Source organism: Chondrus crispus, genomic scaffold, assembly GCF_000350225.1.
Source record: "Chondrus crispus Stackhouse genomic scaffold, scaffold_534, whole genome shotgun sequence".
Taxonomy (NCBI): Eukaryota; Rhodophyta; class Florideophyceae; order Gigartinales; family Gigartinaceae; genus Chondrus; species Chondrus crispus.
Window position 1 is genome coordinate 14,237 of NW_005178526.1, and position 21,423 is coordinate 35,659.

Below are 21,423 nucleotides of genomic sequence, written 5' to 3' on the forward strand. Positions count from 1 at the left end.
TGGTGACGCGATAACAAATGCGTGTGGCGGGGGGGAAGGGGTCTAAATATGGGCTGTATAGTAGAAAGAATAATGGGGAAGCAGGATGTTGGGTTGTATGAGGGGTATGAGGGGTATGGGAAGAGTGGGGCCAGGTGACGTTTTGCTCTGTGTATTGAAAAAGTTTTTGATAAATAATGTGTGGGTGAGTAGGAGGGTCCAGCGAGAGAGGTGTAAGAGGGGTATCGTTTTGAGGCTTTTTCATAGTGGAATTGCACCAACCACTGCCGTACACCCCTCTCATACTCCTACTCGCCAGAGCCCTCACCCCGCCCTCAACCGCCCTCAACCGCCCTCAACCGCCCTCCCTCATACCCACCGCCCTCCCGTGAAAGAAGCACACGTGAACCCTCAAAAACAAAGAGCCTGTTCGGGGTCGCCCCTCCCCTGCCACATCCCCCCAGCCACCTCCCGGCAACTTCCAAGAGATGCCCCGCCCGACAAACTCCCCGCTATAAATCCTTTCCTCCCACACCCTCCTACTTCGGGTATCGCCCTTACTCAATTCCCTACCCTCCCTTTCCCATCTCCGCCGTCTCCCATCTACCATCTACCATCTCCCAGCCTCCTCATCTCCCAGCCTCCTCATCCTCCGCATCCTCCTCATCCTCCTTACCTCCCCCTCCCCCTTCCTTGGTTTCACGTGACCGCTCAAAAGCTCTTCTTCAAGGCGAATGGATGGAGCTCCAATGCGTGGAAAGCCTGGGTTTGGAATGCTCGCCAGCACCGTCCCAGCCTCTTCGTCGCCAAATCGATGCCATCAACTCATCTCCGTTTCAGCGTAATTCCTCACTTGCTTCCCTCAGTTCCCAATCACAACAACAACTTGACCATCATCCCCACAACTTCCCTGACACACGCCCACATCCGAAAAACTATTCCCCATCTCCCTGCACTCACGCCCTATCCCCACTAACTCGATCACCGTCTCCATCGCCAAAGCGAAGACGAATCTGTTCAGATCAATTACTGTGCCCCGTGCGTCTTGTGCCGCGGCCAAAGCCCGTATTCGTTCATCCGCTCACCCGCCTATGTGATAGAGATGCTCGATACGTGGTTCAGCACAAAAGGCATCTACAGAACTCTGCTGTAACCCCGGCAATGCGCGAGGAAGTTGTGGCATGGTGTAGCGATGTCGTCATCGATCTGGACCTCCCAGAGGGTGTCGTTGCCATCGCCACCAACATCTTCGACCGATTCATCTCCAGGCATCCAGTGGAAAAGAAGGCCATCCTTTTCGTTTTGACGGCCTCGTGCCTGTTGCTGGCTTGCAAGATAGCTGTTGATGACCATGAGCCGCAAAATGAAATTTCCTCTCGAGCCAACGTCCCTTTATCATATATTCATGACATGGAGGATGTTATGCTGAATGCCCTTAGTTGGGACGTCAACGTTGTCACCCCTCACGAGGTCGTCAACGAATTGAATGTCAACTCGGCGCGGAAAGAGATCGCGGGAAGACAATACGAGATTCAGGATAGCCTAATGCTTAATGCAATGTTAGATTACGCTCTTGCTGGAATGAGGGCAACTTCGGTGGGTGTGGCTTGTTATATCATCAGTGAAAACGTAGCTGCGGGCGTCGTGGAACAGGACCATAAGGCTCACGATGCCTACGAATTAGCGTCGCGATGTGGCGTCAACCTTGCCGAAGTAGACTTTTGTGTTGAGAGGTTACGCGCAGGCATTGACCTGATATTTGATGGCTTTGAAAATGTCGATAGCGACGCCGAAGAAACGTAGTTTAGCTCTACAACGGCGAGCAATAAGTAAAGTCGCCGAAGTCATGTTGCGGAGCTCACGCATAACAGTAGCGTAGATGGTGTACATATTCATTTTGGAGGTGAAAGAATTGACAGTTTGAAGAAGTGATCGCTTATTGCTAAAACTAGTACCAAGTGCTTGTCAACAGATAAACTATAGTGTCGCCATCGGGTGCTCGCAACCGTTTATTCACTCGAAATCCGACAGCTTGAAATTTACGGTATCGATCCCATACGCAAACGCTTTCGGATACCGGGATGAAATGCGGGAAGTTGGCAACTCCAGGGCGGCGAGTCAAAAAAAGCTGCCCCTCATCCGAATAGACTCGGCAACGCGCATACAGGCAACCGAAACGATATTGCAATGCGCTTACAAAGATTTACTCGTGCTCAGCCGGCTGCCACGTTCGGGGACGTACAGAGTAGTGTGCCGGTAATCGCGATAAGTCCCACGGCCTTCCTCACCGGAAAGTGGACCTCATTCCATTTGAAGGAATGCTTCCACTCGCAAAAAGCGCAAGAATATGGTGAAAGCGGGCAGTGGTATCCTCTGTAGGCCGTCTTTGAGGGGTCGAGCGAGTGCACTTGTTCCACCTTTCAGCGAAGTACGGCGCTATGGCTGGAGAAGGACTTGGTTTCCAGATGGATTTGGACACGTGATCAATATGATTTCTGGGAGCTCTGACATGCGGATTGTTGTATGATATAGAATCACGTACTGGGTAAGTCCCCCACATCAAGACGGTTCATTGCGTAAGCTCCTTTGAGAGTTTGCTTAAACTTGGACGAGAAGTAGACAAAGTACAGTGCGCCGCTGTAGTCTGTGAGCTCAGCTCAAGCAAGGCCGCAAGGAGAGGACATGTTAGAGAGAAGGCTGCTATCGGGATGAAGGTGCGCGATCCCACTCTCTTCCGTTTGTGCGCCTAGAACCGTGGCGCGAGCTTTTGCCCGCTTAAAGACGGCAGTAAATGAACAGGCCAGCTGTAAGTCTCTTCAGCCTGATCTGTCTTCAGCCTGGTTTATGATGAGTTTTCAAAAATAGCTACGTGGAACTAGAGAAAGTTATTCTTTCGAGACTGGAAAGTTGTTACAAGACTATAAAGTCGTCGGTCGTTTCCTTGACGGCGGGTTCTCTTTTCCTCTCTCTCTGGCGCTGGCTTTCTGTCAGGTATACTTTTTTTTTCTGTTAATCATATCTACGATCAGGTCCATCACAATTCCATTGCTGTAAATCGATGGCCAAATACGTAGCTCAACCGGTCCCTCACCCTGACCGGGCACGAGTGAATGCAGGTCGCCGAGGAGCTCGCCCACTCCTTACTCTCGGCACTCCCTTAATGTCATACTGCAAGTGCTGATATGATGGCATGCGAAAGTTTCCTTGAAAGGCGTGTCGTAGTTCTCACATTCGGCAAGCCTCCTTGCACTCTCTAGCTCCTGGCTGATGGTTTCGGTGGTGAGAGTATTGAGATGACAATTCGCTTATGCCTTGAGACTTTTTGCTTCCGAAAAATCGTCAAAAAATATCTCATTGGTATGTGTGTGTCGAAGAACAGAAGCAAAAAGATTTCCGGCTCCAAGAACAACAAGTTAATAATTTCAGCACGGAAAGCTTTCATGCGATCTGTCCCTCACCACATCGCCCTTTCTACAATTTCGTGTCGCCTCCTGCGTTTTAAAGTTGTGGACTCCTTCGTTCCGGATATTTCGATTTACTTGAGGGGGAAGGGGGGAGGGAAAGAAAAACCGGCACTCTCGAGGTCCACGGTTCTTGAGTTTTCCCCGCTTGTAGCCCTGAGAGGTCGCGCTAGGGAATAGATGCTGAAATGTATTTCTGAGTTAGTGGATGGACTGCTCCACGCCCCTTTGCTCTGTATACGTACAACTACATCAGCCCAAAATACACACAAGTCACGACAGAGCAACCGTCATCTCTTACAAACCAAGTAAGCGTCGCAGACGATTCGTTCCATGTCCCTTTTGCTATATCCGTGTCCGTAACTACCATCCCATGTCCCGAGAATCCACGCATGTTTGTCGAAAGGCTGCTCGGACTCCAACGTGGCCGAAGCCCAGTTTTAGAATTGAGCCATCAATGGGGAATTCCTACCGTATACATCGACGCGACTAGATGTGAGCAGCAAGGAATTACACAGATGGACATGCTTTCATGATGGCAAGGATGTCGAAATGTTGTCTTTCGTCACGGAGAAGCTGTTTCGGGCAACGCCGTCTTAAACGCCGGGCCGCATTCGAATTACACTTAACAAAATGCAAGGTTTCGCATCTTGTAATAGGTAATGCAAAAGCAGTTTTACTCCACTCCTGCTTCTTGATGGGACAAGCCATTGTAAGCCGTTGTCCCCTTATCTTGGAAGAAAGCTGCAAGTCGAATAGAGAATGAAAATCGTTTCAATAGGCAGTTGTTGTCTCGAACAAAAAAGAAGCTTTAGGACTTACTCAAAATAAACAAAGCATTTTCTGGTGCCGCATGGCCCCGATCCTTGTTGAAGAAGACGCTTAGTTGCGAGGAAGGCTCTATGCGTAGTAGCTGTGTTCTGTTTTGAGAAGGCAAATCGGTACGAGAAGCTATGTTGCAGTATTCGTGATAGAGGATCCCAGGCACGGAACAGAAGTGAAAATTGTGTTTCGACGCGAGACCAACCCACTTGCTTTTCTGTTTTCACTGGTCCGTTATTATTTATTCGATGGGTACGAGATAATTCAGAATCAGGACGTGCTGGCGTTGTGTACAGTGCACTATTGTACGAAGCCGCAGACAACCAAGGCTCCGTGCGCCTAGGAAAAGTAGGATACGGAAGTGTTCTTTTCATAAATGCTTGAAGGAGCATGCTCGGAACACTTCGGAGCGGAGCATGTTAATGCAGATCGAAATCCCATCGACGTGGCCAAAAAGTGTTTGGGTCCATTGCTAATCGAAAACAGAAGACAAGAAACATCCTTGTCGTTCTTCTCGTTCCCATCGGAGAGATCCCAGACTGAGACATATCAGATCTCGCCAATCCTTCCATCCATTTTGGGACTGAGCGACTACAAGCCGATTTTGATCGACTCAATTCCGGTTGTGCTTATTATTCATGATTAAAAGAGGCAAGGGTCATCGACGTTATCTTAGGTGGTATTAAAGAAGAAAACATGCCCTGTTCTTTGCTGTGGCCTGTACATTTAGACTTCTCTCCTGTGAGATGGATACATGCGGTCATTAAACTTATTCGACGACTCTTGAACTCTTTTCGCTCCATAGACCCTTTGCTTTCACTAAAGATTCGGGGGGTTAAGCAGTGTCCATAATGGAGTCAACTTAAAGCAGTCATGGACTTGGGCGCATAATACCCAAGAAGGGTCGCAAAAGAGAACGAGCGATTGAATATGATAATGGGTATCCCATACATATCTATCGAACAGTGCAATCGATGTCGCCTTGGCGATAGTCACTCGCTGCGTTTACTATGGCCCGCATGAAAAATCTAGAATTTCCTAACGCTGGTGGCTTTTCTCTCGAGGAGTCCTTCTGCGAAAAAACGAAGCAGAATGAAAATGCGTTTTTCGCATGCCAGTTTTTTATCGCAACTGCATGAATTGTTGGCCATGGCGTGGCTTTTAGCAAACTTTTCGCAGCATGTACACCGTAGGCAGCCAAGTTAGGGAGCGCGATCTCCAGCCCACCGGCTCGCGATGCGGTGTTTCTTCACCGCGACGGATGCGGCCGCGACGGTGCCGAGTTTGATTAGTTCCACCCCATACAGGCGTCAGGTACATTGGAATTTGTGAGATGTTGCGAACACAGGTGGAATGTGTCCAAAGGTCAGATTCCAATCGCTTGCGACGAATGAGCTAGTGCTTTATACCTTGGCTCCCAATGGTCTCCGTATTACGAAAATTGGGTTGCCTGTTGGCAGCCATCAACTGATGCAGGTCCCACCGCGAAGTGTTTGCACTTAACGAGTACTCCGACAATTGTACTGGTAGTGACAAACAGTTCGCAGGATACAGCGCCCATCTCGCCGGAAGAAAGTAGCAGAGTTGCAACCCCACTGAGCTCTCCTTGGAGAGATTGTGCGCTCTATGTTTGTGTGGATACATGGTGTACAGTACAGAGCCCTCGATGAATGCAGAATCTTGCCGGCTCCTCTCCGTTGACGGAGAACCATGTGATCAGCACTGCTACGGTATCGTACACTCCGCTCTTTTCGATATTTACACACGGTACTACGTTTCGGTATGATACGATATATGGCCCCCGACCCGGTGGGTACTTCAGAATCAACTCAGTTGGCAAATCCTTGTGGGACATGGCATGAAAGTGCATGAAAGAAGGTTTGCTAGGCTCCCCGCGGTTGCCAACTTGCGACCTCCTGCCTGCACCCAATTATTGTGGACGAGATGAAATGGACCGGTATTATTCGAAGCTTTTGCAGGGTCATCCAAGAGCGGACTGTCCCACCTGCACACCAGCCCAACATACTATTCGAGGGGTAGTTGGTCGATGGGAAACTATTCTGTACAACATGATAACGACATTTGCATATGTTCTTCCTTTCCTCTCATGAGACTCGCTCCTTCCATGGCTGCCTTGTGCCAGCTTGCTGCAACGATATCACCAATCAATTTTCGATGCAAATTTTCATCACGAGTGTCCTTATTCGCAACCTTGGCAAGCAAAGCAAAGGTTGTCCTCGAGAGATTATAGCTCGCGCCCTGGCTACTCCGAACGGAAACGTCGACGACGCCCACGTTTCACTTCCGCTCGATATCTTGCTTATTCAGACGCGGGGCTCGTCCTGAGCCATTTGTACCCCTCAAGCCAGAAGGTTGCCTATGCTACTTGAACATCCTGTAGAACCCACTAGACGGTACACGGTAGTATCCCACGAGAGCAATATCGACTTAAGACAAGAACTTGCAACATCTGTTCTTCCCTTTGTAAATAGGTATGCAATTTCCGTCGTGCACTGAAAGAAGAAGACCAGTATCGCCAAATATGCAAGTGTTTTAATGCGACAACCATGGATCCACAGAAGCCCCAGAAGCAGCCTCCGAACAGAGCAGCTCCTTCTCCCAACACCAGCATATATCACCTGATCGAGCATACTGTATGAAGATATTTTTAAGAACGTCGACAAACCAGATCAAGCCAAGTATGAGCATAATCGGTTCATTGCGCCCTTTTCATGAAGCTGTGAGATCTCTAAAGCTTTTGTTGACTCATCAGCCCCGCATTATATACACACCTGTTATCACCTCTTGTGTTATCAATTCGTTGTTGGTAAAAACCGTAAAGAAGTCCATAGAAAGTACGTCTAGATGACTGACTGGTGCCTCTTCGCAAGAAAAAGTGTTTGCTTTCTAGAGGGACTGTGACAAGTGGAATGTTCAGTCTAAAGTATGAAGCCGTATGAAGAGGTCCAGGCAAGCATTTCGTCCAAATCATTTAGATAATTAGGTCTCCAGTAAGAGCGGTTGAAGAGCCTGTGCGTTGGATCAGCAACGAATGCAACGAATGATGACATTGCCAAAAACTGTTGAGACAAGTGTTTCAACAGTTCTCTTACCTCAAGGTGATGTGTTTTCCGAAAATAGTCTCACTGCGGTATCGCTTCCCAAAAGGCGACCTTAAAAAGGCGATAAAAATATCTGCCACTTCTAAATGAACAAAGACCGACTCTCAAAGCGATATTTTCTTTTTGTTCAACTTCATCTTCCAAACAATACATACTGTATGTACACTAGTAGTTCATCAAGAGGTTAAAAATAGTTGGCAACAAGAGTATTGCGCACCACAGAAGAAAACTTTAGTCCGTGGTAATCGAAGCTGTAATTTGTTCAAGCAAAACTGGCAATAATGAGAGGCAGAGGATGGCTACTAAAGCAGGTCACCACAAAAGCTTTGTAAAAGGTTGACCTTAAACCTGTTCCATATGTAGATCTCTTACTATACCAAGTGTATGCTCAGGGTTTGAAAATCTTTATGGCGACTCGGAAATGACTTGCGACTTGATTCATAGTGTACAACTTTTCCGACCTGTGGGCTGTAGCATGATTTCTTTTATATGGCACCATTAATCGCAAATCATGATTGCTTTAGTCGAGATGACCACTCCTCAATCGAAAGTGCGAATTGTAGCAAAACGGGCGTGACGAAGATTTCCGTGAAGAGGACTTCGAAGTCTGAATTTAAACTTGATCTTTGAGTGTCTTTGGGAATGTTTTGCGTCCATGCTCATCACGTATATGACTAAGAGTAGTTATGCGATTGCTGATGTCCATCAAATGTCCCGACAGCATCTCAAACTGGCCAGGCCATGGAATTCTCCGGAACATTCCGTGAAATTATTTCGAACATGATGACCAGGGACTGACCTCTCGCGGACTTGGAGAGGATGGGTTCTAAAAAAATGCTATGAACTTGACTTCGTAGAAGATATGGATGAAATGAATGTTACTTGAGATTCTGGTGCCAGTAGCCAATTTGGTTGCAAACGTCCGGTGGCAAAATGGCGACTGACGTGCAAAGTGATGAAGGTCAGCAAAACGCGCATGGGGTTTCGTCCTTACCCTGTTCAATACCAGGCAAGTCTTCCTACAACATCCGAGGGCATCATTTTACTGTGGATTCTCGGTACAAAATTGTGAAAGCCATCGGTGTAGGCGCATATGGAGTTGTCGTATCCGCAGTTGACACGAAGGACGGGAGCATGGTGGCTTGGAAGAAGATAACTGGAGTATTTGATGATGCGATTGACGCCAAGCGAGTTTTGCGAGAAATACGACTAATGAGAGCTCTGGAGCATGAAAACGTAAGGAAGCATACCTAAAATAGTCCTAGCTTTTTTGTTCACAGCGGAGCTACTAACTTTCGTATTGTTTTCTTTCGTTTTATGAAATAGATACTGCCACTAACAGATATGGAAGAACCGCAATCAATGGAAGAGTTTACTGAGGTGTACATGGCCAGTCCTTTATATGACAAGGATTTGGGAAAGATATTGGCGGCCAACGTGACCCTGACTACATCACACAAGCAGTACTTCGTTTATCAAATGCTCTCTGCTTTGAAATATCTACACAGGTAAGTCTTAGAATATAGTATTGACATTCAAGAAATTTCGAAGGTCTTACTATTAGACTGACCAATCCGATGTCTCTGTATGCCATCTTATTACTACACAGTGCAAACGTGCTGCACAGAGACCTGAAACCTGCCAATATCCTGATTCAAGAGTCATGTGACCTAGCGTTGTGTGACTTCGGGTTAGCAAGATATGTGGATGCCGATGATAATACGCAGAAGGGTATGACAGAATATGTAGTGACACGGTGGTACAGAGCGCCAGAACTTGTATTGACGCATTCCTACACCAGCGCTGTAGATTTATGGGCAGTTGGATGTATTCTAGGTGAATTGTTGGGCGGAAAAGTTCTCTTCAGAGGTCGCGACTTCAAGCACCAGGTTGAAACCATTTGCGAAGTCCTCGGGAAGCCATCGGGCGAGGACGCGGATCATGTGACTAGTGCCAGAGCCAAAAAATTCTTGGATTCACTCCCCGACTGTGAAGGTACAGATTTTCAAGACCTCTTCCCAGATGCAGATGCAGAAGGTATCGATTTGCTACGGAAACTACTGCGATTCAACCCCGAAAAGAGGTTAACAGCCGAGCAGGCCCTTGAGCATCCTTATGTCTCGCAATATCATGACCTTGAATACGAAGCAACAGCAAGTATGGAAATTGATATGAAAAGTCTTGAACCACGAGGAGAGAATGGAGAAGTTTCCGCAGAGGAGTTAAAACGGATGATGATATCTGAAATATATAATTTCAGACCGAAGGCAACCATTTTCCAAACTTGCCCTAATCTAGTTCCGTGATTACTGCATTGTAACAGGCAGGGTCGCGTTGAGAAGTACATCGGAAGTGAGTAGGAACAGGGTCCTCTCCAAAGCCAAAGTTGAAACTCCTGAAGGGGTTCTCTTCGCAATTGAAGAGTTGCGCCACCAATGACTCTGACATCTATAGTGGTGTCTGTTCAACTGATGTGAATCAGGATGATATCGTATGTATGTATAGTCAGTAGCCTTGAGTACAGACAACAACGCAGAAAAGAAAATCTACAGACTTTGGTTGTACTTTCTGCATGTCAGCAATAAACAAGTCCAAGAAGTAACAAGCATCATTCGAGGTTTCCATCGGGTTTTGGGTGTGTTCAGATATATCCATTTCTCTATGAGAAAGTTAAATTTCACATGCTATGAATTTTGTATTGGCACTGAACCCACTTAAAACGCATATATCCGCATAGTGACAATGAAACTAAGATACCCTCCCGAGGAAACTCACGTTTTGACTTCATTACGAAAACGCTTTTTTTGAATTGGGATTCCGTAGTGCCACACAAGCACAGTGCGCCTTTCGACTAGTGCTGCAGCACCTGTCTTCAAGAAGAAAATTGTGATAGCCTTTCTTCCTTCAGGGCTTATGACATGCATGGTGTGCATGGTATACTTTCGAAAGGATAGATTGTTTAGTAGCATGATTTCTTTCTAGTGTGTAATGTAAAACTTCTTCTTACAATATCGTTTTGCGAATTGCATGTTTTGTTATGCCAAACTGTATCACAGATCTTCGAATGTTCGATTGTTGAGACCCAACGGAACACACCGCTACCAGGAAGATATTTGGCTTTGGCTGGTATTATCCCCCGTTTCGTATCTACCGTGTGCAAATCATGCTCTGAGAGTTCATCTGTTCATGTCAGGTACAGTACTCACTTGCGTCCACATCATTCGCGTAGCGCACTCTATACAAAACGAGGCAAACAGGATTTGATGACTTTCTTAAGTTCATGTGCATCAAGTTCCTTCGACGGCGTGAGTGCTGAGGAACAAGCGGAATGATAGTTCCCTTCAATGACTGTCTGTGCAAATGCACTTAAGCGAATTGAGATTGAGGTATTTTCATCTCGCGGGTTATGCTTATTGGAAGAAACTCTATAAAACCTCTTTTACACGGCGTCTCAATTTCTTGTCTGAGATGAGGATTGAAACAATCGGTAATAGATCAACAAAAAAATGGCGAAATGTGACCGTACATTCCTTGATGAAAGCGGCGATGTTCTCTTTATGCTTCTTTCCCCCAGGCTAACTTCCCAGTCTTTCTATCTCTCCACGGATTTGTTGCAATTGCTCTGACTCACCACCACGGGAACGCTTCAGGGAGTTGAGGAGTAGGATCTTCAGCTTGTCTATTGTAGAAGCTTGAATATCTTTCACAGCATCCGCATGCCGCCTTGTGGCAAATTCCATTTCAAAAGCCGCTGTTCTCTTTGCGGCCCGAATCAGCCGTTGATCCATCGCAGAAGCAGTTATTGGCCGTGCTTTTAATCCTTCTGCAAATCTAGCAGATACCCTTCGACCTGCGCGCTTCAGCTCTGTATCAGCTTGTGATATCTTCGCCAGCATCTCCACCTGCTTCCTCTGAAACTCAACGACCAATACATCTTTCTGAACTTCTGAGACGGAGTCGTCTTCGAGTATGGAGGCCAACACATTTTGTGCTTGGATAACCTCGCCAACAGAGTTGAGATTGTCTCCCTCATTCACAAAGTCTTGGGCAAGCCTTTCGACAATGTTATTTTCATGGTAAACCGACTTGCGCCTATCTATCGATGGGATCAATGACAAAGAGCTCGCGTCAAGTTCATTCAACCGCCATCTCCGAAGCACACCGTTCTTCGATAACGCCATCAGAACTCCCTCCACACGCATATACGTCATCTCTACGACACACCAATCCCTCCCACGCACTCTGTCGCTAATACGCCGCACAAGCCTGATCTCTAATCTCTTCGTCGACAGTACGACGACGCGGAAAATCTCCAACTGCCCTTCATCGCCCCCCACTATAAAAGCGTCATCAGATGGACACACTTCCTGCGAAGGCTCCCTTGAAGACGGCGGAGGCACCGTCGCAAGGCTTGCCGGTATGTATGGCAGCATGCGACGCACAAGACAGCGGCCCGTCTGCGCATGAAAAACCGAAAGAGATGGATCTTCTTCATTCCCAACCGTGAGCAAAATGATACCGCTATAGAGCGAGCACACGCTCGAAACTCGGCGCCCATGCGCCATGAACGGAATTCCAATAGCCTCACCGAGCGCGTCTCCCTGGGCGACGGCCCCATCCTCGTACCCAACACAAAACGCCATCCCACCATCTTCCTCTTCCTCACTCCCCGCATGGACGTTGGGTGCGACGGTCACACACGACACCGGCGAGTACCGCAAGCCAACTCCAAGTGGAGTGGCACAAATCTCTGGCGGAAGCAACACTGCAATGGTCCTGAGTTCTGCGGAGTCGACGATGCGCACGGAGCCATCGCGCAGGCCAACAACGATCCTGCTCGGGGCTGCAGGGACGATGCGCATAATAGCTGGGACAGCATCGTCCGCGGAACCCGCGCGGACGGCGATGCCGAAGGTGCGGAGCGCGACGGAGAAAATGCGGAGCGCGCCGTCCTCATGACCCGTTACGACCTCCTCCGTGGCCGGGAGATAGACTGCGGCCGTTGCAAGCACAGGCTTGCCCGACTTGTGGCGACCCTGGCGACGGGCGCTAGGCGGAGGGGGGGTCGAGACAGCGTGCGAGCCGTCTGAGGACCATGTGATATGCAGATAGGCAAGCGTGATGCGTGCGGCATCCCATTTGAAGAGGTAGAGGGCGGTATCGGTGACGACCAAGATACCGGCGGGGGTGAGGGCGTGGAGCAAGGCCGAGCCTGGGGCGTGGAGCTGCTTGAGAGTGGAGGTTTGCGTGGGCAGGGGGGTAGCAGCGAGGTCCGCGGGGGAGGTGGGGTTGTTGCGGCCGATGCCAACGCTCTCGGCGACAAAGTTGGAGACGGAGGCGCCCGTGGCAGAGAGGTTCTCCTGGGCGTTTGAGATGACCGCGCTGGGGTCAGGGAAGTCGCTGACTGCAGTCTGAAGGGTATGCTCGATGGTGGAGGTGGCGCGGGTGAAAAGGCCGGTGAAGAACGCGACGGGGTTTGGGGGAGGCGAGGGTGGAGAGGGAGATTCGGGGCGAGAACGCTCAGGGGGGGTGGAGTTAGAGGTGGGGGCGAGTGGGGGAGGTTCAGTAATGGGAGAGGCATCGCCGAGTTGCATGAACTCTTCGAAGCCGTCGGCAGCGGCTTCGGAGGAGGTGAAGGTGGGCTGGGGCTCTGGTGGGGTGGGGGTTCTGTCATTTTCGGTTTGGTGTGGGACGGTTGGGGAAGTTGGGTCATGGTTGGGTTGCGGAAGTTGTGAAGGCGAGGCGGCATCGGACGGCGGAGGGAGGGAGAGATCTTCATCGTCGGGTTCGATTTTGTGGGAGGGGGCGGCCATCGCGGGGATGGGCATCGGCGGGAAGCCAGGTGGGGGTGGCGATGTGGTGGCGATACTTTCTCTCCAGAGGGTAGGGGGTGAAGAAGATGACATGGACAGAGTTAATGTTTGCAACGCGAAAGCAGATTTACGGGAGATTTTGGCAGGGAAAGTATCATTGCTGGACTCTTGTTCTTTTCTGGCAAGAAAGAGGACGGATCATCCCCTTCACAGCTATTGTTGCCCTCTTAACCTCAACGAGATCCATCTCTGAGACGGAAATCGTCCGCATCTAGAGGCCCTCAACCGTAGTAACAGCCCCTGTTATATCCCCGTATTGTACCCATAACATGGCAACACATATTAACTTCACTTAACATGTGCAAATATGAAAAAGAAACATCCAACAATCTCTATTCTGCCCGACTACGTGGTTCGCCGTCGACCCTGTGCCTTTCAGTCTGGTGCACTCTCATTTGGTCGACGGCAATCGAGAGAGCCAACGCATTGCAAACAGGAGGGCGAAGCTATCGGCATGAAGCGCTCGAAAACAAACTTTATTTGTCTTACGATACAAGGGCTAATTTTTACGCTACAAGCGGGGCATCATTACGGGCCTGACTCTTCTCCAAATACACGCTTGCACCTCACCAAGTCCTAGCAACAGATTGGTTTCTTGACGCCTTGCTTTCCCTGAGTCAGTGATACTTGTGTGATGATTGCGTCAGCCAGCAAAACCTCTGCCGCTAGATCTGCTGCTACTCGCGCCTTGGCTGCACCAATCCAATCCTTCATGATGTCTGCCGACAAGCCATTCAAAGAATCCAAAATCAGAATGGCATTGCTCAGATCCCCATCAGAAACGAGTCGCTCGGCTCGCCTAATCCGTTCCTCGTTACTAGAAAGTGGCGCGTTAGATGTGTTGTCCCAACGATCAATGGGAATCTTCAATCTTGAAAAAAGAGCTCCCAGGAAATGTCCCCACAATGTCCCCGTCTTTCCTGGCGGAACCATAGCTACACTTAAACCGCGCTTCGACGCATCTCGGAAGTCTTCCTTCAGCGCATCGATAGACGATACGCCGGCCATCACGGCGGCTGTGGGAACGCTCTCTGCCACTAGTTTTCCCAACTCTGTCCGCCCAGCTGCCTCTGTTACCTGCGACGCTAGTGGCCGACTTGCCAAAATCGATTCTCGCAATAAAAAGGCAATGCTAGTCCGCTTTGCCGCTTCTTTCGCTCTCTCTGTCTGCGCTACCACCGAATCAAACTGGTCATTCAGTGCAGCTACTTGAGCTTTGGCGGAGGCGAGGGCTTTCTTCCTCTCGACTACATTCTTTCTTTCCTTGTCCGCATATTCCAATGTCAAAGTCTCTCGAATTTCTTCCTCCTTCACCTTTATCAGGCGAGCAACATCTGAATCTCGCTGCGCATCTGCCTTTGCCTGCAATTCAATCGATTTCTCCCTGAGCATTTTATCTGCGCTGGTGATCGCATCTTCTCGGACACGAGTGAGTTCTTCCGAGTGCTTCTTAGCAAACTCCGCGGCTTCCCTCGCAGCAATCGTTTTGTCAGCAACCATTTGGGCGCGAACGGCCTCTTGAAGACGTACGCCCTCCCATTTCATTTGGCTCTCCAATTCCAATCGCAGCGCGTTCATTTCAACTGCTACAGGATCTTCCTCCGCCGGTTTCGCTCCGATCCTGGGCGTTCCGGGAGACGGTGTTCGCTTACCCTCAAATTTCCATGGTTTTCTGCTTTCTTGTCTACCGAGAAGTTTCGCATTGTTTGGCTTTCTGTAAACCGAGTCGTCCACAACATCAGGACCTTCCACCTTATCCGCCTGAAAGTCTCCTTTCCCTAACAGACGAGCAAGCTTTTCTTTCCCCGACGTTCCGCCTCTTCCAGCACCTCGGCCCGTGCGGCTTCCTCTAGCGCTTTCGTTGTCATCGTCGCTGAAATTCATGATGATGTCAAGAGGTGCCGGCCCATCCCCGGCGCTCTTCGCATCGCTGGCTGCACCGATGGCAGCGTCCTCAGATGTCTTCAACCCCTTACTCGCCGGCTTCGCCTTGGGCAAGGCCTTGTGAATAGGGCCATCTCCCACAGTGTCGAGGTCCTGGACTGGTGAGACCTTTGGTGGCGCCTCTTGGTTTGTAGTAGGCTTCGCGAGCACATCCCGCTTCGCATCCCCTTGCATCTTCTCTCTTTGATCTGCTCTTTTCAGCTCCCCCGTGGCGGCGCTAGACGCGACCCCCTTCTCATGACTACGTGCAGATATGGAGCTTTTAGACTGCTCCATCTTCTCGAGGAGTTTCGGGACGGTATCGTAACCCGGGGGTAAGTTGGTTTTCGGCCCTGCATCGATCGGGACGGAAGCATCAGTGGTGACAGAACCCTTGTCAGAGGTATCCGTGGACGGAATGCGCGCAAGGAGGTCGCTGGAGGCAGGAATGGTTCTCTTCACGCTCTCTCTGAACTCTACATCGCAAAATTGATTGAAGGATGGAAGGGAGAGTGGGGGGAATGGTTAGTAAATGGATCTTCAGATTTTCAGTGGGGGCAAGCTTGCCGCAAGAATCGGCAATCGGAAGATCGTCTCGCCACGAGCAATGCACTCGGTGCAAGGAATAGAATTGCAAGGACGGTGGGCACGCAGAAATGCAAGAGGCAACACACCATTATCCGATACGATCTTGTAAATGACGAGGCCCGTTCCGGCTGTGAGTAAGAGTGGGGTGGCGCGTCGTAGGATGCCTGGAGTTGGGGGCGGGGGCGGGGGTGGAGCAGAGCCGGGCGGGGCGGCGGCTCCCATCGGCGTGGGGGACGCGGTGGAGAGTAGACGCACGCCGGCGAGGCCGGATCGCGTCGCGGCAGATCGAAACATGGGGAAGCAGGCGCGGTGCCAGGCACGCGATTGGGAGCGAGGTCGCGATGGGAGGGTTGGGGGTGCTTTGGTGCGCCGGTATGGGGAGAGAAACGAGGTGGGGAGGGGGGATCTGCCTGTTTGGCGTAAGAGCCTCGGGGTCTGCCAAGTGGGCCCTATCAAAAGGGATACAGGTACTGTAAAAGGAAATTTGCGGGATTGGTTTTGAGAGAAACATTTTGAAATAGTTTCAAGGTATTTAGATAAAAAGTTTTGGCGTCCAACGATGCAAGTTTCCTATTTCGTGCCAACAAGCCAACTTCAAGGGGGCTGGGATAAATGCCCTCCATTTGCACTACTTTCAAACCTTTTCGTGTCTATCCGACCAAGCGTTATTGTAACATACAAATGTGCGAATGTAATTTCTTTTCAACTTTGATGGCGACGGCTTCTATTTTTCTTTGGTAGATTGACTGGGTTTAATCATATTTTCAGAAGTTAAAACCGAATAAGAAGCACACAAGCCCATGTTTCTATGCTACTGGTATAAATTTAGCTTAAAGAAAAATGCTTTAAGCTGAACTGCATGGCGTAGGCAGCCAATATTCCTCTCGCCTAGCTGGAATGCATTCTGCATTCCAACTCACACTGCTTTCTGGTTTCAGCAAATAATTTAGTCTATTGAAGTCATGTTGGCTTTATCTTTAAATACACAGACGATAGTCTCACGATGATCGGAATTAGAAATTGCTTCGTTATATTGCCTGATAAGCGCAGAAAGTAACTAGGTGATCCCTTGGCTGGTCAAGTACACGACAGTACGCTTCGGTCACCCTAAAAAGTAGTTATCCCCTAAATCCCCTAAATCCCCTAATCCCCTAATCCCCTAATCCCTAAACCCCTAAATCCCCTAAGCACATTTATCGAAAAGTGATGGCTGCCATGCTTGACGAAGATTTCAACGGTGCCTTTGTACTGTATCTACATGCAATCAGTTAAGGGCGCTGCGAAGAACTGCACTCTTTGGGTTTCCAATACAGTGCCCACGCGATAACTGCAACCCCCGATAACTGCAACTACCCGATAAATGAAACAGCAAGTAGGGAACCATCTTCGGAGTCACTCAAAGATTACTAAAAAATAGGACCGTTTCAGATCTCATAACTGCAAGGTTTGTAAAATACCTTCAGAGCGTCATATGGGCTGTTTTGAAGGGGTTACAAAAAATTCAGTCCTCGGTCGGGCGACAGTGTAATGGTTGAAGGACAAGCACAGTATGTATGTCTTTGTAGTTTTACTTTTTATAAACATACTGCGCGTGTCTTTCCGGAATGGACTGGCTCCTCCATTCTTTAAAAGGATGGCATAGAACTACAACATAATTTCTATGCCATACCTAAAAGAATTTTCAAAGAAGGAGTACAGTATCCACTAGTACTAAAGAGGATGGTCGGGGAGATTGAAGGCAAGGAGATAAGCGATTGTATGAAGATTAGTTGTAGAGTGAAAGGATAGTTTATTATAGTCTAGCAGGTACTGTATTGTTCTAAGTTTCAGCTACGATTTCTATAAAAGGCGCGGCGTTCGGACGGGGAAAGCATAAGGGGCCAAGCACAACCACCCACTAACCCTGAGAGCCACCCAACCTGCAACCCCAAGTGTATCCAACTTAAGAACCGCTTTGCAAAACCATTCAACACAAGTAAGTCACTCTGTTCATTTTAATAACCCAGCGCACCGCTAAAAGTGGTAGAATCTGAGAAAGACTCTTGTGACCACCCTCCTCTCCCGGTGGTCTTCAAGGTGTTTACTCTCTATCTATGTCTCTCTTGGCTGGAGGCGCCGTCGCTACTGTAATGCGGCGTGTCAGCGGCGTGTCGGATGCTGTACTACTCCGCGACCACTCGTGCGTTGTGTAGGAGCTGCTTGCGGCGTGTCAGTCCCCCCAACGCGCGGAGTGGGTGCGATAGGACAGAGGCGCATTTTCGTGTGCAGCGAGGTGAACAATGCCTCACTTAGTGGTTTAGTGAGTGGGTCGGCTAGCATCTCTGTGTTGGGGACGTGCTTGAGGGTTATAGTGGCTTCTGTAACGTGATCCTGAAGGTAATGGAAGCGAATATTGATGTGCTTCCGTTTGCGTGTTGGAGCCACATTGGTGGCGACTTGGACCGCAGAATTGTTGTCGACATTCACGACCGGCGGCCCCTGGTAGTTTATGGGTAGCTCCTGCAGCATGTCTTTCAGCCAGATTGTGTCCTGGCATGCCTGGGCTGCGGACACGTACTCAGCTTTGCAAGTTGATAAGGCGACTGTGTCTTGCCGTTTTGAGCGCCAGTGCACTGGTGATCCTCCAACAAGATGGACATGCCCGGAGACTGATTTGCGAGTGACGCCGCAGCGCGCGTAGTCTGCGTCAGCGAAGCTGGTGAGATGTATTTGTTTGTCGAACTGGTATAATATTCCGTGTGTGGGTGTGTGAAGCAGGTACCGAATGGTCCGCTTTAGATGTTGCCAGTGTCTCTCTGTTGGCTTGGAAAGGGCCCTGGCTAGGGCAGCGGTAATGTATGCTATGTCAAATCTCGTGCAGTCTGCCATATATCGGAGATCTCCAACCACTTCCCTATACAGTTTCGAGCTTGTGATTTCTGGTTCGTCGTCTGCAGGCGGATCAAGATTAGTTCCTGATATGTACGGGTATTTCTTGGTGTTTGCGTTACTCATTTTCAAACGTTCAGCGATCTTGGTGATGTAGGCAGGTTGTGAGACATGTATTCCCTTATCTGTAAAGGAGAAATTCCAGTTCAAGTAGGATTTTGGCCGTCCGAGTCGCTTGACGTTTTATTTCTTGGAGAGGGTGTTGTGGAAGTCGTCAATGAGGTTATGCCTTGTTGCTGCCACTAAAAAGTCGTCCATGGACACTACTACTAAGGTGTAGTCTGCGCCTTTGGTACGGATGAACAGGGAGACATCTGACTGGAGTTGGCGATAACCATTATCCTTGAGATACCGGTGTAAGGCTGTAGAGAATATGTAACCTGCAGGGGGCGTGCCATATATATTGCCTTGCAGTTGCCCAACTGGGTGCGGGTGGCTGAGAGAGCCGTCAAATTTGCGTGGTTGCCAGACGTAAACTGGCTTGTCGTGATTATATGATTCGTGAAGGTATGCGCATTTGATATCGAAGTGCTCGACATGCAGCCTGTGGGCGGCGGTGATGACTATGATCAGGCGGACCGTGGCTTTGTCTGCCATGAAGCTTGCTGTTTTATTTGGATCGAAGTGTACGTTTGGCAGCATTCGGTCCCCCCTGATTGAGCAACGGGCTTTCCGTGTAGCTCCGTTTGACGAGGTTTTGTATCGGTATGTCCAGGTAGTGGGGATTATCAAGTGTCGTGGTGGTAGTTCTGATTGTGGCGCCCATCTTATGGCTTTTTTCGCGTCAAGCTGCTCTAGTTCGCTGTCGTGGGCTACTTGCCATAAGTTGGCGTCTGGGTATTTCCTTGCTTGGGCGGTAGAGCGGGGTGGCAGTGTGTTGTTTGTGATTGTCTCAGGTACATTGCGTTGGGAAGAGGGCTTTTTGCGGGTTGACCGTTTTTGTTCCGAGAGCTGGTGAACCGTTGGCGTTGCTGTGTGGAAGGCTATGGTGGAGTGTCGGCACGGATCCAATCTGTGGGCATACGGCGAGAAGTTGACAGTGCGGGCGGTTTGGTATTTGTGATTTCGGAGATTGTATATGCGAATGTGATTTTCGTCGATTCCGTGCATGTAACGAACAGGTTCAGCCCTAGTTTGCAGCTTCTTTTTGATCGGGATGAGTGAGGGTATGGAGCCAAGTTGTCCGAAGGCTAGTATTTGACTAATGACCGGGGGCGCCGGTGCCACAGTGTATGGGGAAGGTTGCCGACGCCGGTGTGGTAGGTCAGGTTATATTTGAAGGCTGCGTCGCGTAGGGCGTCTGCCCAGAAGCTGTCGTCTAGGCGGCTATGCTAAAGTGCTGCACGGGCGTGGCGCATTAGTGTTTGATTAATCCTTTCTGCAATGGAATTCTCTTGGGGTGTGTAGGCGGTGGATGGGGTGAGGTCGATACCTCGTTGGAGATGATAGTTTTGCGCTTGTTTGGATATGTATTCTGCGGCGTTGTCGCATCTGAACAGGCTTGGGTATCGGCCTGTGATATTTTTGATGCGTTCGATGTGGTGCATTACCTGGGTTAGGACTTCTTTGCGCGAAGTGAGCAGGGCAAGGAAGAGGTACCGCGTTGCTGTGTCGATGAAGGTGATTGCGTAGCGGTGGTGGTGGATGCGTGACGGTGGTGAGACTGGTCCGAGCACATCGGAAGATACACGTTCTCCTGTCCTGGCTATATGATTCGCTAGGCGGTGTGGGGCGGGTTTGAGCTTAGCTGTGTGGCAGGCGCTGCAGGTGATTTTTGGTGGTTTCTGGCTAATGCTTTCTGGTAGTATAGGCAGTAGCTGTTTTCTCGCCATCAGTACCATTGTTTTGGGTTGTATATGCCCAAGTTTGATGTGCCAGTCGTGGAATGTTTTGGTCGCGGCTGTTGTGGTGTCAGGGGGTGTGTCTGGTGGGACTTGTCGGAGTGATGTGCAAGGGGGCTTCAGGGTTCTTATTCGAGCGTTGAGGTGGCGGGGTGCGGCGAGTGTTGCTGGATGCTCCGGTGCCAAGTTGCATGGTGGTTTTGGGGTGTTGTTTGATCGGGTGTGCGGAACTGGTATGGTTCGTGCCGCAAATGCATGCATATGGGCCTGGATGCGTGGGCGTGGGGGGGCTTGGACAGACGTTGTGGTGATTGCTCGGTTTAATTCATAATTGCCGTGGCGGTACCGAGCTGTTGCGGTGATCTGGTTGCTGTTTTCTTTGGTGTGCACGAAGGCGGTTGAAGGGAAAAAGGTTACTTTTCCATATTTTGAGGCCAGATCGTGCACGGAAACGAGATTGGATCGTATGCTTGGAGCATGTACCGCGTTGGGGATACGTAGAATGCGTTTAGTGCTCATCTGTAGGGCGATCTGTCCTTTGTGCGTGATTTTGTGGGGGCGTCCGTCAGCGGTGCTCGTTTGGAGAGGTGTGGTGATGGGAGTCATGGTGCTGTGCGGTGCGTTGGTGTACGATGGGTTGGCTGCGGAGTCGAGAATGTATGACTTACCGTTGTGCATGGCCGAATCGTTGGCTGTGTCCATGGCTTGTTCCAGAGTGGAAAGGCGCAGGGCGAGTTCCTGCATCAGAGGGTTGGTTTCGGCTTCTTCTTGGACTTGGCGCGCGCGGTAGTGGGTTTGTCGCCGTTGGGGTCCGCTTCTTTGACGATACTTTACGCGGCACGCATGCGTGTCGTGGGTGGTGGATGCGTGGTACGTACACCATTTA

At 49.6% G+C, this 21,423-nt stretch overlaps 7 protein-coding genes; 4 read left to right on the forward strand and 3 right to left on the reverse strand.

Annotated features, from left to right (window-relative positions):
* The first annotated feature begins 115 nt into the window (after positions 1 to 115).
* CHC_T00000609001 (hypothetical protein) lies at positions 116 to 955 on the forward strand. Its single transcript, XM_005710223.1, has one exon. It carries the CDS (start codon positions 116 to 118, stop codon positions 953 to 955), a length of 840 nt encoding a protein of 279 aa, XP_005710280.1.
* A 5,395-nt stretch (positions 956 to 6,350) lies between these two features.
* Positions 6,351 to 6,608, forward strand: CHC_T00000610001 (hypothetical protein). The gene has a single exon (XM_005710224.1). It carries the CDS (start codon positions 6,351 to 6,353, stop codon positions 6,606 to 6,608), a length of 258 nt encoding a protein of 85 aa, XP_005710281.1.
* A 14-nt stretch (positions 6,609 to 6,622) lies between these two features.
* Positions 6,623 to 6,913, reverse strand: CHC_T00000611001 (hypothetical protein). Its single transcript, XM_005710225.1, has one exon. The coding sequence runs from the start codon at positions 6,911 to 6,913 to the stop codon at positions 6,623 to 6,625; it is 291 nt and encodes a 96-aa protein (XP_005710282.1).
* A 1,404-nt stretch (positions 6,914 to 8,317) lies between these two features.
* On the forward strand, positions 8,318 to 9,690 carry CHC_T00009504001 (Mitogen-activated protein kinase 5 MPK5). Its single transcript, XM_005710226.1, has 3 exons — positions 8,318 to 8,620; positions 8,711 to 8,892; positions 8,994 to 9,690. Exons 1-3 carry the CDS (start codon positions 8,318 to 8,320, stop codon positions 9,688 to 9,690), a joined length of 1,182 nt encoding a protein of 393 aa, XP_005710283.1.
* Positions 9,691 to 10,890: 1,200 nt separating this feature from the next.
* Positions 10,891 to 11,010, forward strand: CHC_T00000612001 (hypothetical protein). The gene has a single exon (XM_005710227.1). The coding sequence runs from the start codon at positions 10,891 to 10,893 to the stop codon at positions 11,008 to 11,010; it is 120 nt and encodes a 39-aa protein (XP_005710284.1).
* A 2,696-nt stretch (positions 11,011 to 13,706) lies between these two features.
* CHC_T00000613001 (hypothetical protein) lies at positions 13,707 to 15,375 on the reverse strand. XM_005710228.1 is given in 2 exon segments: positions 13,707 to 13,833; positions 13,834 to 15,375. 1 exon segment carries the CDS (start codon positions 15,373 to 15,375, stop codon positions 13,834 to 13,836), a length of 1,542 nt encoding a protein of 513 aa, XP_005710285.1. The 3' UTR covers positions 13,707 to 13,833.
* Positions 15,376 to 15,398: 23 nt separating this feature from the next.
* On the reverse strand, positions 15,399 to 15,557 carry CHC_T00000614001 (hypothetical protein). The gene has a single exon (XM_005710229.1). The coding sequence runs from the start codon at positions 15,555 to 15,557 to the stop codon at positions 15,399 to 15,401; it is 159 nt and encodes a 52-aa protein (XP_005710286.1).
* Positions 15,558 to 21,423: the final 5,866 nt, after the last annotated feature.